Below are 19,385 nucleotides of genomic sequence, written 5' to 3' on the forward strand. Positions count from 1 at the left end.
TCAGCGTCCTTAGCAACAAGAATGTTCTCTTTTTTTGAAAGCTTTATTGAAACAAGTGTACAACAAGTTTACAGCACTTTGTGTATACAACTTGTGTCTGCAAACCTCTGTTCTCTTTGTACATCCATGCTGCAAACACACAAGGGGGACTAAAGGTTATAATAATATATTTAGAAAAAAAAAAAAAGAAATAGTCAGACATCTTCTGTGAAGAAGTTAAAATAAGTTGAAATGAAATATATTTGCATATTTACAAACTCTGGATTTTTTTAATGAGGGAGAAGGTGTAGATGTCATTTTAAGGATTTTAAACTTTTTTTGTGGAAAAAACATACCAGACACACAATATTGTTCCAAACAGTCTTTTTACATGTGTTAATACATGTCAGGACTTGATCTTAAAGAATTTTGATTTATTCATATAATATATAATCTGGTCAAAATAAGAAGCAAATCAATTAAGGAGAGATTTAGTCATAGTCAGTGAATGCAAACAATATATTTTTCCAAAGTAATGTAACGTGAGGGTGGATATTATCAGCAATAAATTGTGGGGGGCACTGACAGTGATAAAAGAAGCATGTTTCAGGCATCTTGTAAATTGCTGAAGAAAGTATTTATATATATTAGATTGGAATTAGAACATAATTTTATTTATGGATTATTCTATACATTTTAATGTGTATTTGTTCAGCATATATACCCAGTTATCCTGTGACAGACCTATGCCATCCATGAAGTGTGCATGGTTGATTACAGAGAGTAATTGTGTCCGTATAGGCACAGTATATAATATTATAATATGTAAAGATACAACTGATCACACTCACATTCACAATAAATGAAACCACTGCAATTGAAAAAGCCCAAGTTTGTTTTAAAATGTTTATTTCCCATCAAAATGTTAACTGGAAACACATTTCAGGGTGATACAGAATGCAAATTCAAAAACATCAGAATTGGAAACTTTCCATAAATTCTCCAGCTAGAGAACTATTTAAATGGACAACAGAAGAGCAGCTCAACATTAGTTAAGACCAAATTCTTGGCTCAACTTTTTACACCTAGCAAAGATGGGTACCATAAGTCTATGGCAGTCTACATATAAGCCTAGAAAAATGTATTGTAATTTTTGATGTTTTTCGAGTAAAATCCTACTCAAATGGAGAATCCAATTCAATTAGTATTGAAAACCATGTCCAAACTACGTTCAATCAGTAAACAGGGATACATAAAAGCTTGTTTATCAAGTTGTATAAAACATTTTTCCTGGAAACAGATATAAGCCACTCATAAAAGTTGTGTGAGAGTATTTTAAACATGAATCACAAAATGTTAATATCTGGTCTAGTCACTGAAGATCACTCTTCCAGAAGTACTAGTCAAGACCAGGTCTTAAATCTGAGAGGGTTAAAAAGATATACTCCTACTCCTTCAGTAACTATGGTCAAGACGCCCTTGAGCAAGGAAATAAGGATATCTCAAGTGCTTTACTTGGATGCAGTTTCACTTTTAATGAACCCACTACTTCAGCTGCTCACACACGGTTGTATTTTGCACCTTCCAGCTGTGAATATGTGGGTGTCAGAGTGTATTTAAGTGTGTAACCTTCCTCACCACGCAGTGACTCTCCTGGGCTGCTGCAACAAACACGTGGGTTTTTTTTTACCCCTTATTAAATTACATTTAAACTATCAATACAACTATTTACAAAGAAATACAAAGCATACATTTGGCTCAGAGCAACTCAAAAAACAAACCTCTCACAAAAAAATACCCAAAACAAACAATAACTTGTAGTAGAAATACAAACATTTTCTGATGAATTACATCATTATTTCCTATGAAAAAGTAACACTTAGCAATAGCATTACTATTCAGGATGACTTGGTTTCTGCTTGTCGACCCAAATAAGCTACGATAAATTGCATCATAAAATGATACACTGCTTTTGCTAACATTATCTGGGATACAGTAGCATATTTAAATGTCTTATTTGTAGCTGTTTGTCTTCTCTGCTTAAAATAATTTAGAACAGTTAATATTATTCTGAGTATGCTGTTAAATCATGTGGGATATGTGTAAGTGGGACAAGATGCACTTAAAGAGTTTATTATTATTATTATTTATTTATTTAAGTAAAGTTAAAGTTAAGTAGATCTGTGGTTTAGAATATTTTGTGCCTGTGATCATACATACATACTCTGACATACTAAGCATGTCCAGTATCTGAGATGGATTCGGTGCTGCTTTTGGAAAACCCAACTCTGGTCCATGATGATAAAGAAGACAAATATGTAACAGTCCAAGCATTTATCAGGCCTCCATTTGGCCTTGCAGTGGCTGAGGAGCTGCTCTTTGCACTGCAAACAGAGGTTTTACAGCTCCACCTGCTAGCTGGATTTCTTCAGCCCAGGTATTGTGAGCTCATACCTAACAAGGAAAGAGAAGTGAAATATTCATATACTTGAACCAAAAAAGCCATTTGTTTCCTCACATTAGTTTTAACTCAATATCACTGGAGGCAAACTAGAGTCAAAGAGTAGTCATCATTTATTGAGGGTGTTTGTTGTAACCAGCTTAAAAGGAATTGTTTGACATTTTGGGAAATCACTTTTTTGCTTTCTTGCCGAGAGTAAGATGAGAAGATTGATACCGCTCATATGCGTCCGTTTAGTCTACTCAAAAATATCTTTTTCTTCTTGTTCCGTCATTTGGATGTTTGAGCTTTAATGGGATGGGATGATGTATGTGCAGCGTTTGATGCTAGAAGGCTGTTTTCACCTTCATCTGCTGAAAGTGGAAAGTTTCTCTGTGCTCAATGAAAATCTGAGTTTAAGGCCTGTGTGTACCTATGAGCATGATTTGTGACATCACAACTAGACTGGAGCCAGTGGTGGTCCAGTACATAACTTACACAAGTGTGATGTGGAAACTGGAAGCCTTCAATGCACATACACTGATAATGGACTTTTCAATGAAGTAAACATCAACTTGCAAGTTAAACTTTTGAAATAAATAATATTTACATATTCATAGATTCTGGATTTTTCAATGAGGGAGAAGGAGGAGATGTCATTTTAAGGATTTTTAACTAGTTAATTTGACTTTTTGGAAAAAAAAACAAACATGAATGACATGTTATTATACAGCCAACAGCCGGTTATCTTAGCTTATCATAAAGACTTGAAACAGAGGAAAACAGTTAGCCTGGCTCTGTCCAAAGGCAACAAATTCCACCTACCAGCAAGCAAATCTCACTAATTATTAATACATGTTGTGGTTTTAGGGGGGTTTATGTGCAGCACAGTTTCTTGGCGGGAGCAGTAACTAGTCTTGTTGTTGCCATGAGGCTGAAAGGTAAACAGAGACTCCAGGAAGTCACTGCGTCCAGCCAAGAAAAAGTCTGGCACATAAAGCCCTGTAAAGCCCCAACGTGTCATTTTTACACTTTTGAACGGATTAAACAAACAAGACATAATGTGTTAATTAGTGAGCTTTATTGGTGCTGGTTGACAGATTTTGTTACCTTTGTTTGGACAGAGCCAGGCTAACTGTTCTTCTACTTTTCCAGTCTTTGTGCCAAGCTAAGCTAACTGGCTGCTTCATAATTACTGTGCAGACATGAAAGTGATATTGATCTTTTCGTCTAACTCTTGGCATGAAATGAGTCAGCCTATTTCCAAACCTGCGAAAAGAAGTGCAAGTGCAAGAAAACAACATTTACAAAATGAGAGAAGGAAATGATTTTGTCTTAGCGGTGATGCAATGCGTACGTCAAACTCAACTTGCTGTGCCATTCAGAACAAAACACCAAGAATTATTTGTAGCTTGCACCACAGTCTGTGTCGACATCCACAAACTGCAGCAATAAACCTACACTACTAGGTTCACACATGGAAAAGTAGCAAACTGGGCCCCATACCATTCTGTGCTGCCTTTGGTTAGATCCAGCTGGGAAAGATCTATAAGCACCTGTGGACAGAAGCACAACTTGGAAAATCAATCAATTATCCAGATATATCGTAGTTGTAAACTGCAAAAGTGGGCCATACACAGCAGTCAAGACTTTGGTTCTGCAATATCTGCATGAAATAAAAAAACATTTACAACATTGAACCATAATGAGCCAACGTCAGAGATTTAGTGGCTATATATATATATATATATATATGTTTGTTTGCCCATGACATGGTCTATTAGTATAATAGTAGTATATAATACCATGCCAATGTCCTTTCTCTCCCGTGTGTGGAACATCTTGTTGTTTTTCACTGCCACGTCCAACTTTCTAGATTTTGCTTCTTCAAGTGACACATCAAACTCGAACCTGTGATGAAAGTGCGTTGTCAGAAAGAGTGCCAGACACACTCTCAACTACTGAGCCTTAAATATATAAATATACTGTAACTGCATCAAGCTGGTAATCAAAAAAAGCAACTGATGAAAATGTAAATTAATGTTTTGCAGGACAAATCATGTGAGCTCACTTGTCATTGAAGACAGGATTGATGGTCCTCCTCTTGACATGTGTCCTCTTGCGGTGTCTCCAGGATTGGTCAGGGAGCAAATAAAGGCGGACGTAAGCGTCTGTGCCATTCTCATTGCAGGGGAATAAGTTCCTGTAGGCAACAGGTACACGAACATGCAACAAGTTATCACAGCTTGTTAATATTTCTTCTCATTTAAATAGTTCTTTTGAACAACTGAATTTCAGGATTAGCTAATGAAAAGAAAATCATTTGTATGTTCAATTACAGCAATTTACTCTTTTGTTGTGTTGGTTTCAGTCACAGCATTCAAGCAAGGACTGACTATTGATATCTAAATATTCTCAAAACAAAACTGTTTCTGATATTCTGCAATGTGCTGAAAAAGAAAGTATACTAAATGGTTTTTCTTTAAAAACCAGCCAAAAACTGCAACATCATATTGTGATTACTTCACTTGATGTTGACACATATACTGCACTGCATACGCAAGAGCTATGAATTAGTATTTCAACAAAGCACCAGCTCACATTGTTTTTTCATGTTATCACACCGACATTTTAATGTCAATTTCTGTGTTCTGAGATCTTAAACGTGTTTAGATTTAAACTGAGCAAATGGGTGATTTCCTGGTCCATATTAGAGCTGCTAGGAAACACTAGTGAGGCTTTGTCTGACGTACCTGCAGGAGTTAACCAAGATGATGAGTTTTTCCCTCAGGCTGGCATAGCGTACAGTCAGTTGGATCTCCCCAAATGAACCCTGGTGTTTCCTGATGGCACTATAGTGATAAAAAAATGTTTTTTAAATCAAATTTTTATTACTGTTGCTAAAATACATACAGTTCAGTTAATGATAAGAGTGCAAAAGACATGTGGACATACTGAGAGCACAGGGGACCCTTTATCCAGGTCTCTGCTCTTCTTTGTCAGTCAAAATTAAGAGACAAATTAACTTCCAATTCTTCCTTCTTGGTAAACCACTTAACAAAGCTACAGACTCACTCTGGATATGAGGCTCCATCTGAAAGGTCGAAACGTGACGAAGCGATGGAGTTCTCTGACAGCAGGCTGTGGGAGTCGTATCGACGCATGTATGATGTGTGGGCTGGATAGTCTTCATTAGAGCCATTCCTGGAATCAGCCGCCCGGACCGTAGATGGGGTTTGGGCACCGGGAGTAGTGTTAGAGGAAAGTGCTGAAGAGGAGGATGTAGCGACGGAGGGAGTGGATACGGAGGCGTTACCACCTTGGTTAGTCTGTGGTGTTTGTGGTTTGACTTGTGGATCGGGGACAATCTTGGGTGGCGGCTTTTCCTCAGATAGAATCTATTGTGGGATGGAGGATAATGTCAGTGACAAAATAGCACTCACCTGCTCAGTTCTCATGACGTAGATGTTGTTAAAATAAGTTATATTATCTAGATGGCAGCAAAATGGAAATGTACGTAAATAAAATATTATTAGCTTTCAACAGGAAGCAGCTGAATGTTGTTTTGGTCTAATCTGTCTGTATAATATCAGTTACTATGTATTATGCAAACATGTGTGTACCCACCCTGAGAGTGGCCTTCAGCTTGATCTGGCTGTTTGCTCCGGAGCGCTCCAGCTGCAAGCGCTGGTCCAGTGTCATGTTGGAGATGTTGAGGAGGCGAGTGAGAGGCAAATTGAGAACACCAAGTTGTGTCTTCTTGTCATGCTCTTTGACCTGCCACAAGAACAAAGAAATGAAAATATTCAAGCAGTGGAGTAATTACGTTTTATACCTCCTGGAGATATTTGACTGGTCTTTTTCTAGGTTTTATTGTAATGAATTGGCAGAGAAATCAAGGTTGGTGTTTTTTCTTCAGAGACAGACACATATCGATACATACAGTTTCATAGGAATGAATGCAAAAAAATAAAAAATAAATACTGTCTTAGGTTGTGACCACTGTCCAGCCACATGGAAATATGATTAAAGAAATCAACTTTTAACTATTTCAAGTTTTTTGATACAATGTTTAAACAATTGCTGAGCCACCGCTTCTGAAAGTATGTACAACATGACATGTCAAACCTGCACAATGAGCTGCTGTGTTTTGACATTATGCACAAAGAAGGTGAAGCCCTCCTCCCACACCGGGTCTTTAGACGCAAACACGACCTGAGGAAAGAATGATTGGGTAATTACCAACTGAAAGCTAAGACTGTGTTTCAGACAGACTGTGTTCATACTGGGTTCAAATTCTCTAAAGTTCACCTTGAAACTATTTTTATACCACAGACATGTGAGCAAAGTCGAAACCTGTTAGTCTGACATATCCGCTCTCATGCACAGTGCTAAATACTCCAAAGCAAGCACAGACACTAATTAACAGGTATTATTTTATCATATTTAATGAATGAAAGAGAAAGTGATGTATCAGTGTGACGAATACCTTGCTTTTCTGAACGTCCTCATCGATGGACAATTCCACATAGGAGTTAGGATTGGCCACTCTCCTTGTGAGCTGAAAACACAGCAAACCAGTGAGGCAGAGCATGCAATATTTTTGGCTTTGTGTGTCATAATCTACAGACTGCTTACTCTATTTGTCAGTATCAATCAATATTAATATCAGTTTACAATCTGAGACAAGGTGAATATAGGGTTGGGTATGATGTCTTGTCTCCTTTAGATGACGCAGCTCATGTGATAAGTCAAACATGTATTCGTATCAGACTTTGGACAGTAGGAGTAGCAATGTCTGACCATAAATAGCACTTCTATTTACTTCACACTTCACATCTTTCCTGTAATTCTTTGTTTTGTTGTAAAAGGGCCATATCTAGGGACAGAATTTGAGTCGAAATAAGAGTATTTATGTGCATCCAATTGTCAAATTATGGTTGAATAAGCAGGTGAGTGATCAATCAATGAGGGTCATCAAACACACTTATTAATAACATTTGGAGATGCTGGTTTTTGAATGATTTAATTATAATATGTGTAAAATCCATTAAGAGCCAAGCAAATTCAAATGTACCACTTTCATTTATGTGTTCTTTAAAAGAAAAACTAATAAAAAGTAAATTAGATTTAGATTAAATTTAAAATGACACGATATCAAACATGCAACAGATTGTCTGCCCATTATGTCTTCTACATAAAGTCTCAACTTCTCTGTCCTTCATGTCTTTTAACAATAAAAACATGTAAATAAACTGTGAACTGATTATTTTGGACAATTACATTTCTATTTTAGATCACGCACAGATTTTAAATGTAGTTTTACAACCCTTAGCAGGTGAGCCGAACTACAGGAACAATGAGGAATACTGATTTTACTTGTACAAAAGCTAATGTTGGGAGTTTGTCTTTAAGCAGTCTGTTGCCTTCCAGGCTGCAGGTCCTGCATTCCTCTCCCTAACACACTGCAGACCCTCCCCACCATCTGGGAGACGTAAAACAGATGTTAAGGGTGGCAAAAACAGAGATGTAACCTTTTATTATTACTGAAGGCGGATAATTAAGCTACTGGTGAAAGAACCAGCTAACATGCTTTTTTGGACTGTAAAGTTTGTCTTAAATGACCTTTGATGGCTGAACTTCATTTCAACATTTCAAAAGGAAGAAAAATGCAAAGAGGTTGATGCGGACACATTTCAGATTTAAATGATAAACCTCATAAATTCTTGCCTTTAACTCTTGACATGCTGGGTGACACCGTCAACTATAAAAATACCTTTACAACAACATGACGATACATGTTTTCTTCTTGGTATTCTTTTAGTTTCTCCTCACAAAGCAAACCTCACATCACAAAGGGACATTGATGTACTTATGTTTGCTAAGACACAATACAGAACTCAGGATAATGAAACCTAAATAAGAAGGAATCTTGTGTTTACACATATTTCACTTCATGACTGCATTTTCACACAGTGAGCAGCAGAGGGCATACTGGCAGTTCAAGTACCTTGTATTGAGTTTGTTTAACAGGTTTTAGGTTAAATAATTCTGATAATTTGCTTGATATGGCTTTAATTTTCAGATAAACAGGGTTTACAAAATGAGCACAGTCAGCCTGCGTAGATCTAATGTAAGTCACAGACACTGCTGGATGACTTTGCATTTCTGTGTTCTCATGTGAATGATTTATCTTATGTAGCAACCTTGAAATACTAAGAAGCTACTATTTATGTTACAGAGAGAACAAATCTGTATATTATAAATATAGATTTAATAACTGGAGCAGAGGATTTTTTCAGATCACTAATTCTTTACACACCATGAATGTGCCACAAGTTAAGAAATCTAGTAACACGAACACCAGCTGGTAATAACACACCCAGATAAAATGACAGGCATGAACCAGACAAACAGGAAATTCCAGCTATGTACAGGGAATGTGGTAAAGTGAAAGAGAAGCTTCCTGATTGTCTCATTTAACCCTGAAACTATAAACACAGATTAAAACACAAACATTTTCTATCAGATATTTTCTTTACTCCAAATCTAACATATGAGCCGCATTTGACAAGAGAAACCAATTAAAATGTAGAATTGCTATAGTTGTCAAATTTGCTTTTATAATAGGCGGTAGAAAGGAAACTTCATATAAAAATCACAATATTCATATTAGATGTTCATGAGCTATTTGACAACCACTATTGTGTTGTCTTATGTAGTCTTATTAAATAATAATAATAACAAAAAAAGTTTAACTAAAGACAACATGTGCTTGAGATATAAGAAAATCCCTGTCCTTCACCCCCTACAGGAATGTCCAACAATAAAACCTTTGTATGAACAGGTTCTGTTTTACGGAGGAGTAATGCATTCACTTGAGAGAAATTGTTTTTCTGAAATAACAAGATAATTATGTCGGAAATTCTGAGAATTTTTTCTTGAAAAAAAAAATTCTGTTTTTCTGAATGAACGAGATGCCTCAAAATCCCAAGAGAAGCTTTCATTCCTACTTGAGAGCTTGAAGTAAACATGTCCAACTTGTTTAGTTTAATCCAGTTTTATTTTGGTTTTGGTTTGAAACATTGGAAGATACTCATGTCTTTAAGTAATATAGATGGTATTGTTATTGGTTTGTCATCTTTGCGCCAGCACCTCAGGATAGGCAAAAATGTTTCATCAAAGCCCAAAAATAGATGAAGCAAAGACACCTCACTGCCTACAGAGCTAAGAGGTTATTTTATGTTGCAATTTCCACAAGCAGGCACAGTGGGATGACTCGACTTTAATACGACATCTGCACCAGCAATCTTTAGGATTTATCTGATATCTGACCTATTGGCAAAATAAAACTTACAACAGGTCAAACATCAGAAAAAAGTACAATGCATTATATTCATAGAAGAACACAGAAAGAACATGACAACAACGCGTATATGTATCTTTCAGGACCTTCGCCTCGCTCAGAGGACGTCCTTACTATAATTACACTACTTTAGGTGCAATGAAATTCAGACGGCGGCATTACCACAGTCAGGATTTTGAGGTATCTCGTTAATTCAGAAAAACAGAGCAGAATTATTTTTTCATGAAAACTTTTCTCAGAATTTCTGAGATAGTTATCTTGTTGATTCAGAAAAACAGGGCAATTTTTTTCTCTCAAGTGAATGCATTACACTTGTTGAAGTCTGCAAACTCCCAGCTAGATGCCACTAAATTCTACACACTGCACCTTTAATTACTGAAATGATAGATACGGCCTTTAGGACTACTGGATTATGACCAAAATGAACTACATGAAAAAATTAAAAGGTGTGTTAATGTTCATGCATGAATATTTAGACATTGTTTATTCTAATGTTCTTCTGAAAGAAGAAAAAGGCATTAATTTTTTTTTAATATGGCTGATATTTGCATTAATCCATATATTCAAGTATAGCATATTTTTTGTTTTTGGCATAGTGAAACAGCAGCTGCTTGGAAGGGAGGGGGGCTGGTGTGAACATAAGAACAGAATTATTCATCTCTTCTGTTTAAAGAGTGTTTAAAAGCTGTTGTCTTACTCGTTCTTCATGTGAGTGCCTCCCATGTTTGTGATGGTGGGTGATCTCGGAGTGGTCTTTCTGCAGAGACATACAAACAAACCATCAGCACATTTGCACATCCATGTTGCATCACCTGCTCTCCGCAACAACAGTCCCCATTAGAAGCCACTTACCGGTAGGTTTGAGGCATTGTCCAGATACACTGCAAGCATTGCACAAGCACAGCCGTTGGTAGACTGGAAGAAAGTGTTGGCAGAGAGAATTACATGATTTAAACACCCAACTGTTGGCCCAGGAAGTCAGTTACACACAGGGGCAACCTACCGTTTAAGCCCCTGGAAATGTGACTTCACATCTTAAGTCTTTCTCAATAACATTAAATATCTGTGACTACATAAGACTTGTGGCAAGAAGGTTAGCACCTTGAACAAGACCCTAATGATAGTGAATCGAATTGTTAATTAAAATTCTGATGGATGAGACTGAAGCAACATTGGGGCTGCTGTACCTCCTTCAGCAGGCTGGAGTCAGCGTGAAGGGAAAGCCACTGGAGCTTGAGATGAACTTCGCCATTCTGGACTTCTTCCAGAGGGAACCACTGCCAGACAGGGTGAGATTCATTTATCGACATGACGCTCATGTTGAGACTTTATTTAAAATTACTACAAAGAACTTTCATTTTGTGTTGGTTTTAGCAGCCCCTGTGGACAAAAACTGTTGCGTTTTCCCAGAATGAAGACTACATTTCCCATGAGCACCCCCACCTCGTGTCGTAAAGATCTTGGCTAGCAAAGCGAGTGAAAGAAAGACGCTACTTATTTTTTAATACTATTTTTCTTTTTTAAAACACAGCTGTTTGCAGGATGCATAGCAATGAGGTAATGTATCTATTTGTGGCTATTTTGTGGCTGAAACTTTATTTTAGCACCATTTATACACAGAGGTTACATGCAAGGCTGCATCCGGCAATGTGGCACCTTCCCACAGGGTTGTGTGGAGGTGTGGGCGTGTTTGTTTGTGCTTAGAATGAAACTGCTGTGAAACAAAGAGAAAATTAAGTTTCACTTCTCTGATTCACTCCTTTGTTCTTGTGCACCGCCACACTCTCTCCTTATTAACTCTCTAGCTCGCTCGACCACCGCTGCTGTCTCTCTCTCTCGTGCTCTCAGCTCGCTCTCACTTTTACTCTCGTCTTTTTTAAAATGAGTCAGAAAGCTGACAACTAGTCTAACTTTTAATGGCATCAAATGAAGAGAAATGTCCTCCCCTTGTCCTAGTGACGTCTTTGTACTCTCTCATGCTACAATGCTACGTGTAATATAAACATACAGTTGGCTCTTTCGGTCTGCATGTCGTAAATCGTTTCCTCTGATTTTGCAGGGGAATCTGACCCGGCGGCAGGCATTTAGAATAACCATACAGAAATAGCCAATCTTCTCACTGATGGTCTCGTTCTCTTATGTAGGTCATATAGAGGCGTCATGAGACTGTTTCATAACTAGTTAAAAGTTCCTTGTAGCAACTTTAAATTGAAACAGGCTGAATATGGTAAGGAAAACATCAGCATATAAAAGCTTTTCCATTCTCAAAAATCTATTTTATAAGGGATTAAAACGTAGTAAAACATAAAGTAGAAAACAGTACTGTGTAATGTCCTGTAGTGCTGGAAGTCATTTTGTGAGTACCACTTTTTTCCTACTGCAGGGAAGAAAACTGTGCTGACTGCAATATTAAAAACTCACCTCATCCATTACTTTCTCCTTCTTCACTTCCCCGAAATCAAGTTGGTACCTAATGCAGAAAGCCCAGGTGTCATAATGAAAAGTGACACTGATGACGACTGAAAGATAATCTACTAATCTACTATTTTAGTTTGTAAACATTATAGCGCTAAAATTAAAAAATATATATATTTTCAACACTAATCATACTCATATTTTCCATTTATTATACATCAACACTCAGCTGTCTCCTCTAAAAACAAGTTTATACAAGCTACTGCATATTTTCAACCAAATAACCATATTTTGTATAAAGCTGAGACATCACATGAGGATATAAAACATAAAACATCATCTGCTTCCAGGCTACTCAAACAATTTTCCCAATTCATAATACAGTAATTTAAAAACTCAACAAAAAAAGTATCGGTTGCTGATAGATGAGACTGTTGGAGGAGGACGACTCTTGTTTACACAAGAGAGCTGAGTTGAAATAGTGGGTCTGCTCTGGAGAAAATCATGCCGTACCTTGAAAAGGTATGTTCATGTCACTCTGAGTGGAAAAAAATAAAGTGTAGCCAACACACACAGTCACGGAGGCATGAGCTCACTTTAGATCTCTTCATTAAGAGTTTTGTTTCTCCTTTCTTTCTGTGGTATGATCTCACATTTGATGCTAATTAGTAATAATAAAAGTTTGACATTAAAATTCCTTTTTCAATGTGTTTTGCTATGTGGATCCATGGTGGGATGTGTATGGCAGGGTAGTAAAGGGCCAATATGACAATCAATCAGTGAGTCATAAAAACTCCCATATTTGAAAAGCTTTAAAATGACAGAGATGATACCAAATTCAATATATCTGACTCAAAAAGTGTTTCACCTATTGATTCATGCTGTTATTAGATGGTTTCGTACCTTCCGATGAAGTCATCTTTGTCTGTGTCCTCATCATATAGCTCAACCTCCAACTCCTGCCCCGGGGCCTCGTGGACAACAAACTGCACACAGATAAAGGAAAAAAAGCACATTTATTAAATGTCTCTCAGAGAGGGCAGTCAATGTAAAGATACACGCCCAAGTTCCACATATTGGATTTGATTTCTTAAAACATTTAGAGAAAAGCTTTGGCAGATTACACACAGAAGAAGGTGATTACAAAGATGATGAACTTTGCCTTTCACAAACAAGGAAATGTGCAGCAGTTTGTTGTTTTTACATACCAGAATACAAACAGGTATCAAGAGGTATCTTAAAACTTAGTGCGGGATGTGCATAAACTTTGTTTATAGTAATATGCTATGAATTTGGAGTGATGTCATAGGTAGCATTGGGTCAAAACTTTTCTATCCAGGAGGTTTAAAATAATTTTGAAAGCTGAATGGTTAAAAGTTTGAATGAAAGAGTAATCCTGTTATTGAAAGCAGTGCATGAAAACTAGCAAAATTATACTATGATTGAAGTTTTGACATGACTACTGCAGTTACTGTTACTCTACCTCAAACACTTCATTCCATGTCGGGTATAAATTCTCCTTGACAGTCTTGCTTTTGAACTGCCGGTTGCCAACTCTGAGTGTTGCATAGGGGTCTGATTTGCCCTTCACCATGCCCATCATGTATGTATCCTTAGCCACCAGGTCTCTGGCCTCCACCAAGTGGACCCTCACCACCCCCTGAGGAGCAGAGAAGGAGAGAAGGAAAACAGGATTCAAATCAACAACATTGTATATCAAAAGCCTGCAATGGTCATTTTTTATTTTAGTGCAAATGACTGCAGGTGATAAGTATGATAAGAAGTGTTTAAGCATATCTTACATACACGTGGTAGTGGGAATCTCATCTGGTCCACTTTGACCTGGTCGATGAGGGGAAAAGACATGCGGTTTGGCAAGACCATGAGAGACGCAATGATGTCAATGATGGTCTCCTCAGACAAGGAACTAGAAGGAAACAGATGTGATTTAACAGAGGAGAGCTTTACAAATGAACATCTAAACAACAAAACACTGGAGTGACTCTGTTAAGACTGGGACGGATTGGAATTATGAATGAAAAGTCAAGAGAGCGTCAAGAAGGTTTCTGTGGACACTGACCTGAAAGCAGCGGAGTCCAGAACGTTGGTCATGCCGGTCCAATTGATTTGCAGGGTCTGAAGGAAATATTTGGAGTTTCAAACTTGGCTAATCGCACAGCACGATTAGTCACAGTAATGAAAATGAAGTGTCTGTGGGTACTCACAGGGCGGCGAATGAAAAAAAAGGTAACTCCTCCCACCAGTGGCACTTGACCAATGAGTGGCTCCAGAATGACCCTGATCATCCCCTGGAGCTGGAAGATTAAAGATGGTTTCATTAACAGTTCTCATCTATCTTTCTATGCAATTTTCCACATTTATGTTTGATGACTATAAGAGGAACAAGTATGTAGTATGTAGCAATACCAATAAAATGACCTTGGTAACAGGATATGAATTTAATTAAAAGGTGAGATGCTCACTTTAAGTCCTTTGACACCAGCTGTGATTGGTGGCTTCACATCTGCATCGATGTCCACGTCACCATCATAGCTGCAAAGTGAACAGTGCTGATGAGAAGTAATTGACTTTAAGAAAAAAAGCACGCACACACACAAACACACACACACACACACACACGCGGTTCTTGTTCATAATTTACCACTTGCAAAAGAGGACCAAGCCAAGAGGGTCCAAAACACATTTAATTGACAACAGAACAGAAACAGCTCTGAGGTGAGAAAATGTGTCTAACCAACCATATATTCAAGTCCAGAATCACCTCCCTCTGATCCACTTCATGGGTGTATGCTCTCAATCCAGTGATCCTGAGAGGCTGGAATTAGGAAAACATTTTAGAGGAACTACCACTACTGGTTGAGGATCCGATATAACCAGCAATTATATCAGATCAAACGTGTCTCCTTTTATGTATGACCATTAATACACTATCTATGTCTAAAACACTTTGTACGTTGTTTTAAAAACATGCAGCCAGTCAAAAGAAACTGCTCATTGTTTAACTGAACATATATCAAATAGCAAACGGAGGCAAAAATCCAACTCACAACGTGTCCAAAGTGGACCTTGGTAAAAGTGAACGTTTTGAGCGCAGGGTTGGAGAGCCTGATGGACGACTGGATGCTTCCTTTGAGGAGCTTCTCCATGTACATCCCAAAGAAAGGCCAGGCCTGCTCCAGCACCTGAACACACAAGACAAAACAGAGCATGTGAAAACACCTCGATTCCACGCCTTAATCAAATACTGTAGCAATAATATCACTTGTACTTTTACATAGAGGGAACACTTAAAGCCACTAAGCACTATGAAGTTGTTATGTCATCACAGCATCTTCCAAATTATACTCATGACATACGTTTTTGTTTATAGTTCAATAAAAATCCAGTTGAAATGCACTGCTTTCTGCACTTAATCTCAGATTATTCTCACCATGGCTTTAACTGGACCTTAGAAAACTTAATCAACGTATTACAGTGTGCTTTCCCAGTCCCCTGATCTACCATATAGCAATTCACTGGTTCTTAGCACTTGCAGAGGCCTAACCTGTCTGAGTGCTGTTACTAGCTTTGTCTTCATGAAAACAGACCTTATAACTAAACTATATGAACTATCCGAATATGTCATTTGACCCAGGTTATCATTATTCACATGGGTTCAAGTGCAGTTGTAGTAATGTGCATGAGCTTACAATCATTGTACTATAATAAATATTTGCATCTGTTAAAGGGGACGTATCGTGTACATTTCCAGGTCTTTATTTATATTGTGGGGCTCTATTGGAGTATCGTTGCATGATTTACAGTTCAAAATACTATATTGGCCCTTCATGCAGCCCCACAGTTCAGTCAAAAATCAAAAACACCACCTTGACTAAGTGAGACGGGCTCAATTAAAACTGTGAAAAGTAGCTTTGCACCATCTCATAATGCAGTAAGAAGGAAAATAACTTTATTCTGATAGTGTACCTTGTTAACCCAGCCGACTTTCTCAACATCAGGGAAGGTGACCTTTGAAAAACAAAACATGATAGCAAAGTTATGCGTGTTTTTTTTTCTTTCCAGTTAGTAGTGATTATAGAGCTTGATTATAATTGTGCAGCCTAAATGACACAGTGGCATGCATGACGGTGGAGATGAATTATATTTTCCTTGACCTGTGAATATCATCGTAATAATATAGATAATTGTGTCTCCAATTATTAATTATTCATCATGCAAATTTTAAAATGACTCATGACCTGATAGACTGGTTGATCCAAAAATGATGCAATTTGTTCCCGTTTCATAAGTTTGACCATTTATCCATGATTACGTTAATAAAAATGGTGTTATTCAGGGCTTACCAAAGCTTCTTTGCAGTATCAAAACTGTGGACTGTAACAGAGGTTTGGAATCATGTTCTAGTACACAGCATCTGATGGGCCGACACCTTATTCAAATAAATTAAAGTACCATCAGTGAGGTGTGCCTGAGATGCTGAAGAGGGGAAACTTACACATAACATATTAATGGGGTAAAATAAGATATGCCAAATAAAACTGTCACAAGTTAGTTGGAAGAGAAGAGCTCTAGTGTCTAAAATCTGTGTTTTAGTCATGATGTCATCGTTATTTTCCATACACACTCACAAGACAGTTGCAAGACATAAACTGCACAAGTGCACATTACATTCCTCTGACATTTAGAGGAACCCTTATTGTTTCTCCCTGCTTAGTTCCCATGAGTCACTGTTTACGTGGGTGTGGTGCCAGTGTGGAAAGGCGAAACCTCCTGTAAACTAACAACACAGTTGGTTGGCTTTCGCCATTTCCAAGTATTAAAAGGTTCAGCCCAAGTCTGGCATGTCATGCAAATAAAGTGTCTTGTAGTCAAGGCAACAGAGAGTGTGACATGTCCCAGGGTTATTTCAGGATGCTTTACATAATTTGGATGTGTTTCCTTGTTTGACCAGAAGAGATATCAGTAACCACAAAAACATAAAATACAGATTTAAGCAAGTCAGTTCAAACCCACTGCCCGAGTAAAGATGCTTACCAACACTATAATCAGTGGTAGAAGAAGTATTCAGATACTTTACTTAAGAAAAAGTACCAATACAGTAATGTAAAAATACTCCATTACAAGTAAAACTTCTGCATGGAAAACCCAACTTAAGTAAAAGTACATGAGTATTATGAGCTTGATGTAGTGAAAGTATTGCAGTAAAAGTAGTGATTTGGTCCCTTTGACTGATATATTGTTATATATGACATCATTAGATTATTAATAGTGAAGCGTCAGTGTTAGAGCAGCATGTTACTGTTGTAGCTGCTGGAGGTGGAGCTAGTTTACACTACTTCATATACAGCTGGCTAGTTTAGTCCAGTGGTTCCCAACCTAGGGGTCGGGCCCCTTCAAAGGGTCACCAGATAAATCTGAGAGGTCTTGAGATGATTAATGGAAGAGGAAAGAAGAAAAAACAAAGTTCTGATACACAAATCTGTTTTCAGTTTTTGGACTTTTCTCTAATCTTTGATTTTTGGTGAAATATTGGATCATTTGAACATTTATTGAAATGAAACCATGTGAGAAGTTTAGAGGGAAAAATCACTATTTGATGGAGCTGTTAACAACTCATAGACATCTGAAATGTGACCCCGACTACACACTCATCTTTAACAATGTGTTGTATTTGTAAACTAGTAAAAGCTTTTTATATAATTAATTGTGTCAAATCTTCATCTGAAAAGTAACTAAAGCTGTCAGATAAATGTAGTGGAGTAGAAAGTACAATATTTCCCTCTGAAATGTAGTGGAGTGGAAGTATAAAGTAGCACCAAATGGAAATACTCAAGTACAAGTACCTCAGAAGTGTACTTAAGTACAGTACATGAGTAAATGTAGTAAATGTACTTTTACTTTCCATCAATGACTATAATATACATCTGTGATATTGGATAATATGTTTGCTCTGTACATACCCATGATGCCATCTGTAAAGCACTTTGTAGCTCCTTGTTGATCACATTTCTTTCGTTGTCAACAAAGTCGATGGCGGTTCCGATCCGGACGTCTTTCCACGCGCGGTTCTTCTTCCACCAGGTGATCATCATCATGCACAGCAGCACCCAGCTGATACTGAGGCCCAGGTATCCTGTCAGGTAGACGGGATAGAAAACCACGATGGCCCGCCCGAAATAAAACAGAAACTCCATCATGATATGATTAACAGCGGACGGGCTCAGCTTCTCGGCGCTGCCGCAGATGCTTTCCCCGAGCCCCGCTCCCTCTGCCGGGCCGCTTGGATGCATCTGACCGGCGGATGACATTGTCTCGGACTCCCGGTGGGATCCGGCTCCAAAAAGGATCCAAACTTGTTAACGCTCCCTGATCGAGCAGATTTATGTTTGGCTTATTTTCGGCTCACTTTTTGAGGGCTTTATAAAGGAAAACAAACTACTGCATCCACCATAGTGTGTAGAGGCAAAATGAGCCGTGACAGTCTTAAAACTTCCGTGTTTGAAACTTGTAAAAGGCAGGTAGACACACCTGCACCCATGGGTGGGGAATGCATGTGACCAAAAAAAAAAAGGAATTCCACCCTAAAACTGAATGCGTGTTTATGATCAACAAAAGACCAATGTGGAGTGACTGTTATCACTTCTATGATTTAATATGCAAAAAACCATAAATCTCAATATCATTAATATTTGGCGACAGAGGATTAAATGGGACTCAGTACAAAATGAATGTATGAGCACAGCAGTATGACCTGCAGATGGAGCCAGAGAGCTCAGAGCTGTGATTTCCTGGCTGCACTGACAGCACATGATTTGCAGTACAAATATGTGTAGACATGATAAGTACATTTTCACAGCGGTGGAAGAATTCAGATCCTTTACTTAAGTAACAGTACTAATACAGCAATGTAAGAATATTCTATTACAAGTAAAACCCCTGTAAGAGAAATCCTACTTAAGTAAAAGTACAGTATTATTAGCTTGATGTAGTTTAAGTATTGCAGTAAAAGTAGTGGTTTGGTCCCTCTGACTGAAATATTATTATATATGACATCATTATATTATTAATACTGAAGCATCAATGTGTAAGCAGCATGTTACTGTTGTAGCTGCTGGAGGTGGAGCTAGTTTAGTCCAGTGTTTTTTTGGACTTTTTCTCTAATCT

At 37.8% G+C, this 19,385-nt stretch overlaps 1 protein-coding gene across 1 annotated transcript; it reads right to left on the minus strand.

The window, feature by feature from the left end:
• Positions 1 to 885: 885 nt before the first annotated feature.
• On the minus strand, positions 886 to 18,813 carry esyt3 (extended synaptotagmin-like protein 3). The gene is made up of 23 exons (XM_067603094.1): positions 18,182 to 18,813; positions 16,188 to 16,229; positions 15,269 to 15,403; positions 14,960 to 15,036; positions 14,684 to 14,753; positions 14,426 to 14,515; positions 14,281 to 14,336; positions 14,007 to 14,127; positions 13,684 to 13,860; positions 13,104 to 13,186; positions 12,207 to 12,255; positions 10,973 to 11,062; positions 10,638 to 10,700; positions 10,483 to 10,542; positions 6,909 to 6,980; positions 6,548 to 6,634; positions 6,047 to 6,196; positions 5,495 to 5,817; positions 5,173 to 5,271; positions 4,491 to 4,622; positions 4,225 to 4,330; positions 3,926 to 3,975; positions 886 to 2,433 (listed from the first exon to the last, which is right to left on the minus strand). The coding sequence occupies exons 1-23, from the start codon at positions 18,527 to 18,529 to the stop codon at positions 2,394 to 2,396; spliced, it is 2,520 nt and encodes an 839-aa protein (XP_067459195.1). The 5' UTR covers positions 18,530 to 18,813; the 3' UTR covers positions 886 to 2,393.
• Positions 18,814 to 19,385: the final 572 nt, after the last annotated feature.

Source organism: Thunnus thynnus, chromosome 11 (genome assembly GCF_963924715.1).
Source record: "Thunnus thynnus chromosome 11, fThuThy2.1, whole genome shotgun sequence".
Taxonomy (NCBI): Eukaryota; Metazoa; Chordata; class Actinopteri; order Scombriformes; family Scombridae; genus Thunnus; species Thunnus thynnus.

Coding starts and splice junctions, on each gene's coding strand:
- esyt3 (XM_067603094.1), bottom strand. CDS start 18,529: ATGTCATCCGCCGGTCAGATGCATCCAAGCGGCCCGGCAGAGGGAGCG. Junction 14,754..14,959: donor ATTCTGGACTTGAATATATG/GTTGGTTAGACA, acceptor TTCACTTTGCAG/CTATGATGGTGACGTGGACA. Junction 14,128..14,280: donor CTGGACTCCGCTGCTTTCAG/GTCAGTGTCCAC, acceptor GTTTCCTTCTAG/TTCCTTGTCTGAGGAGACCA.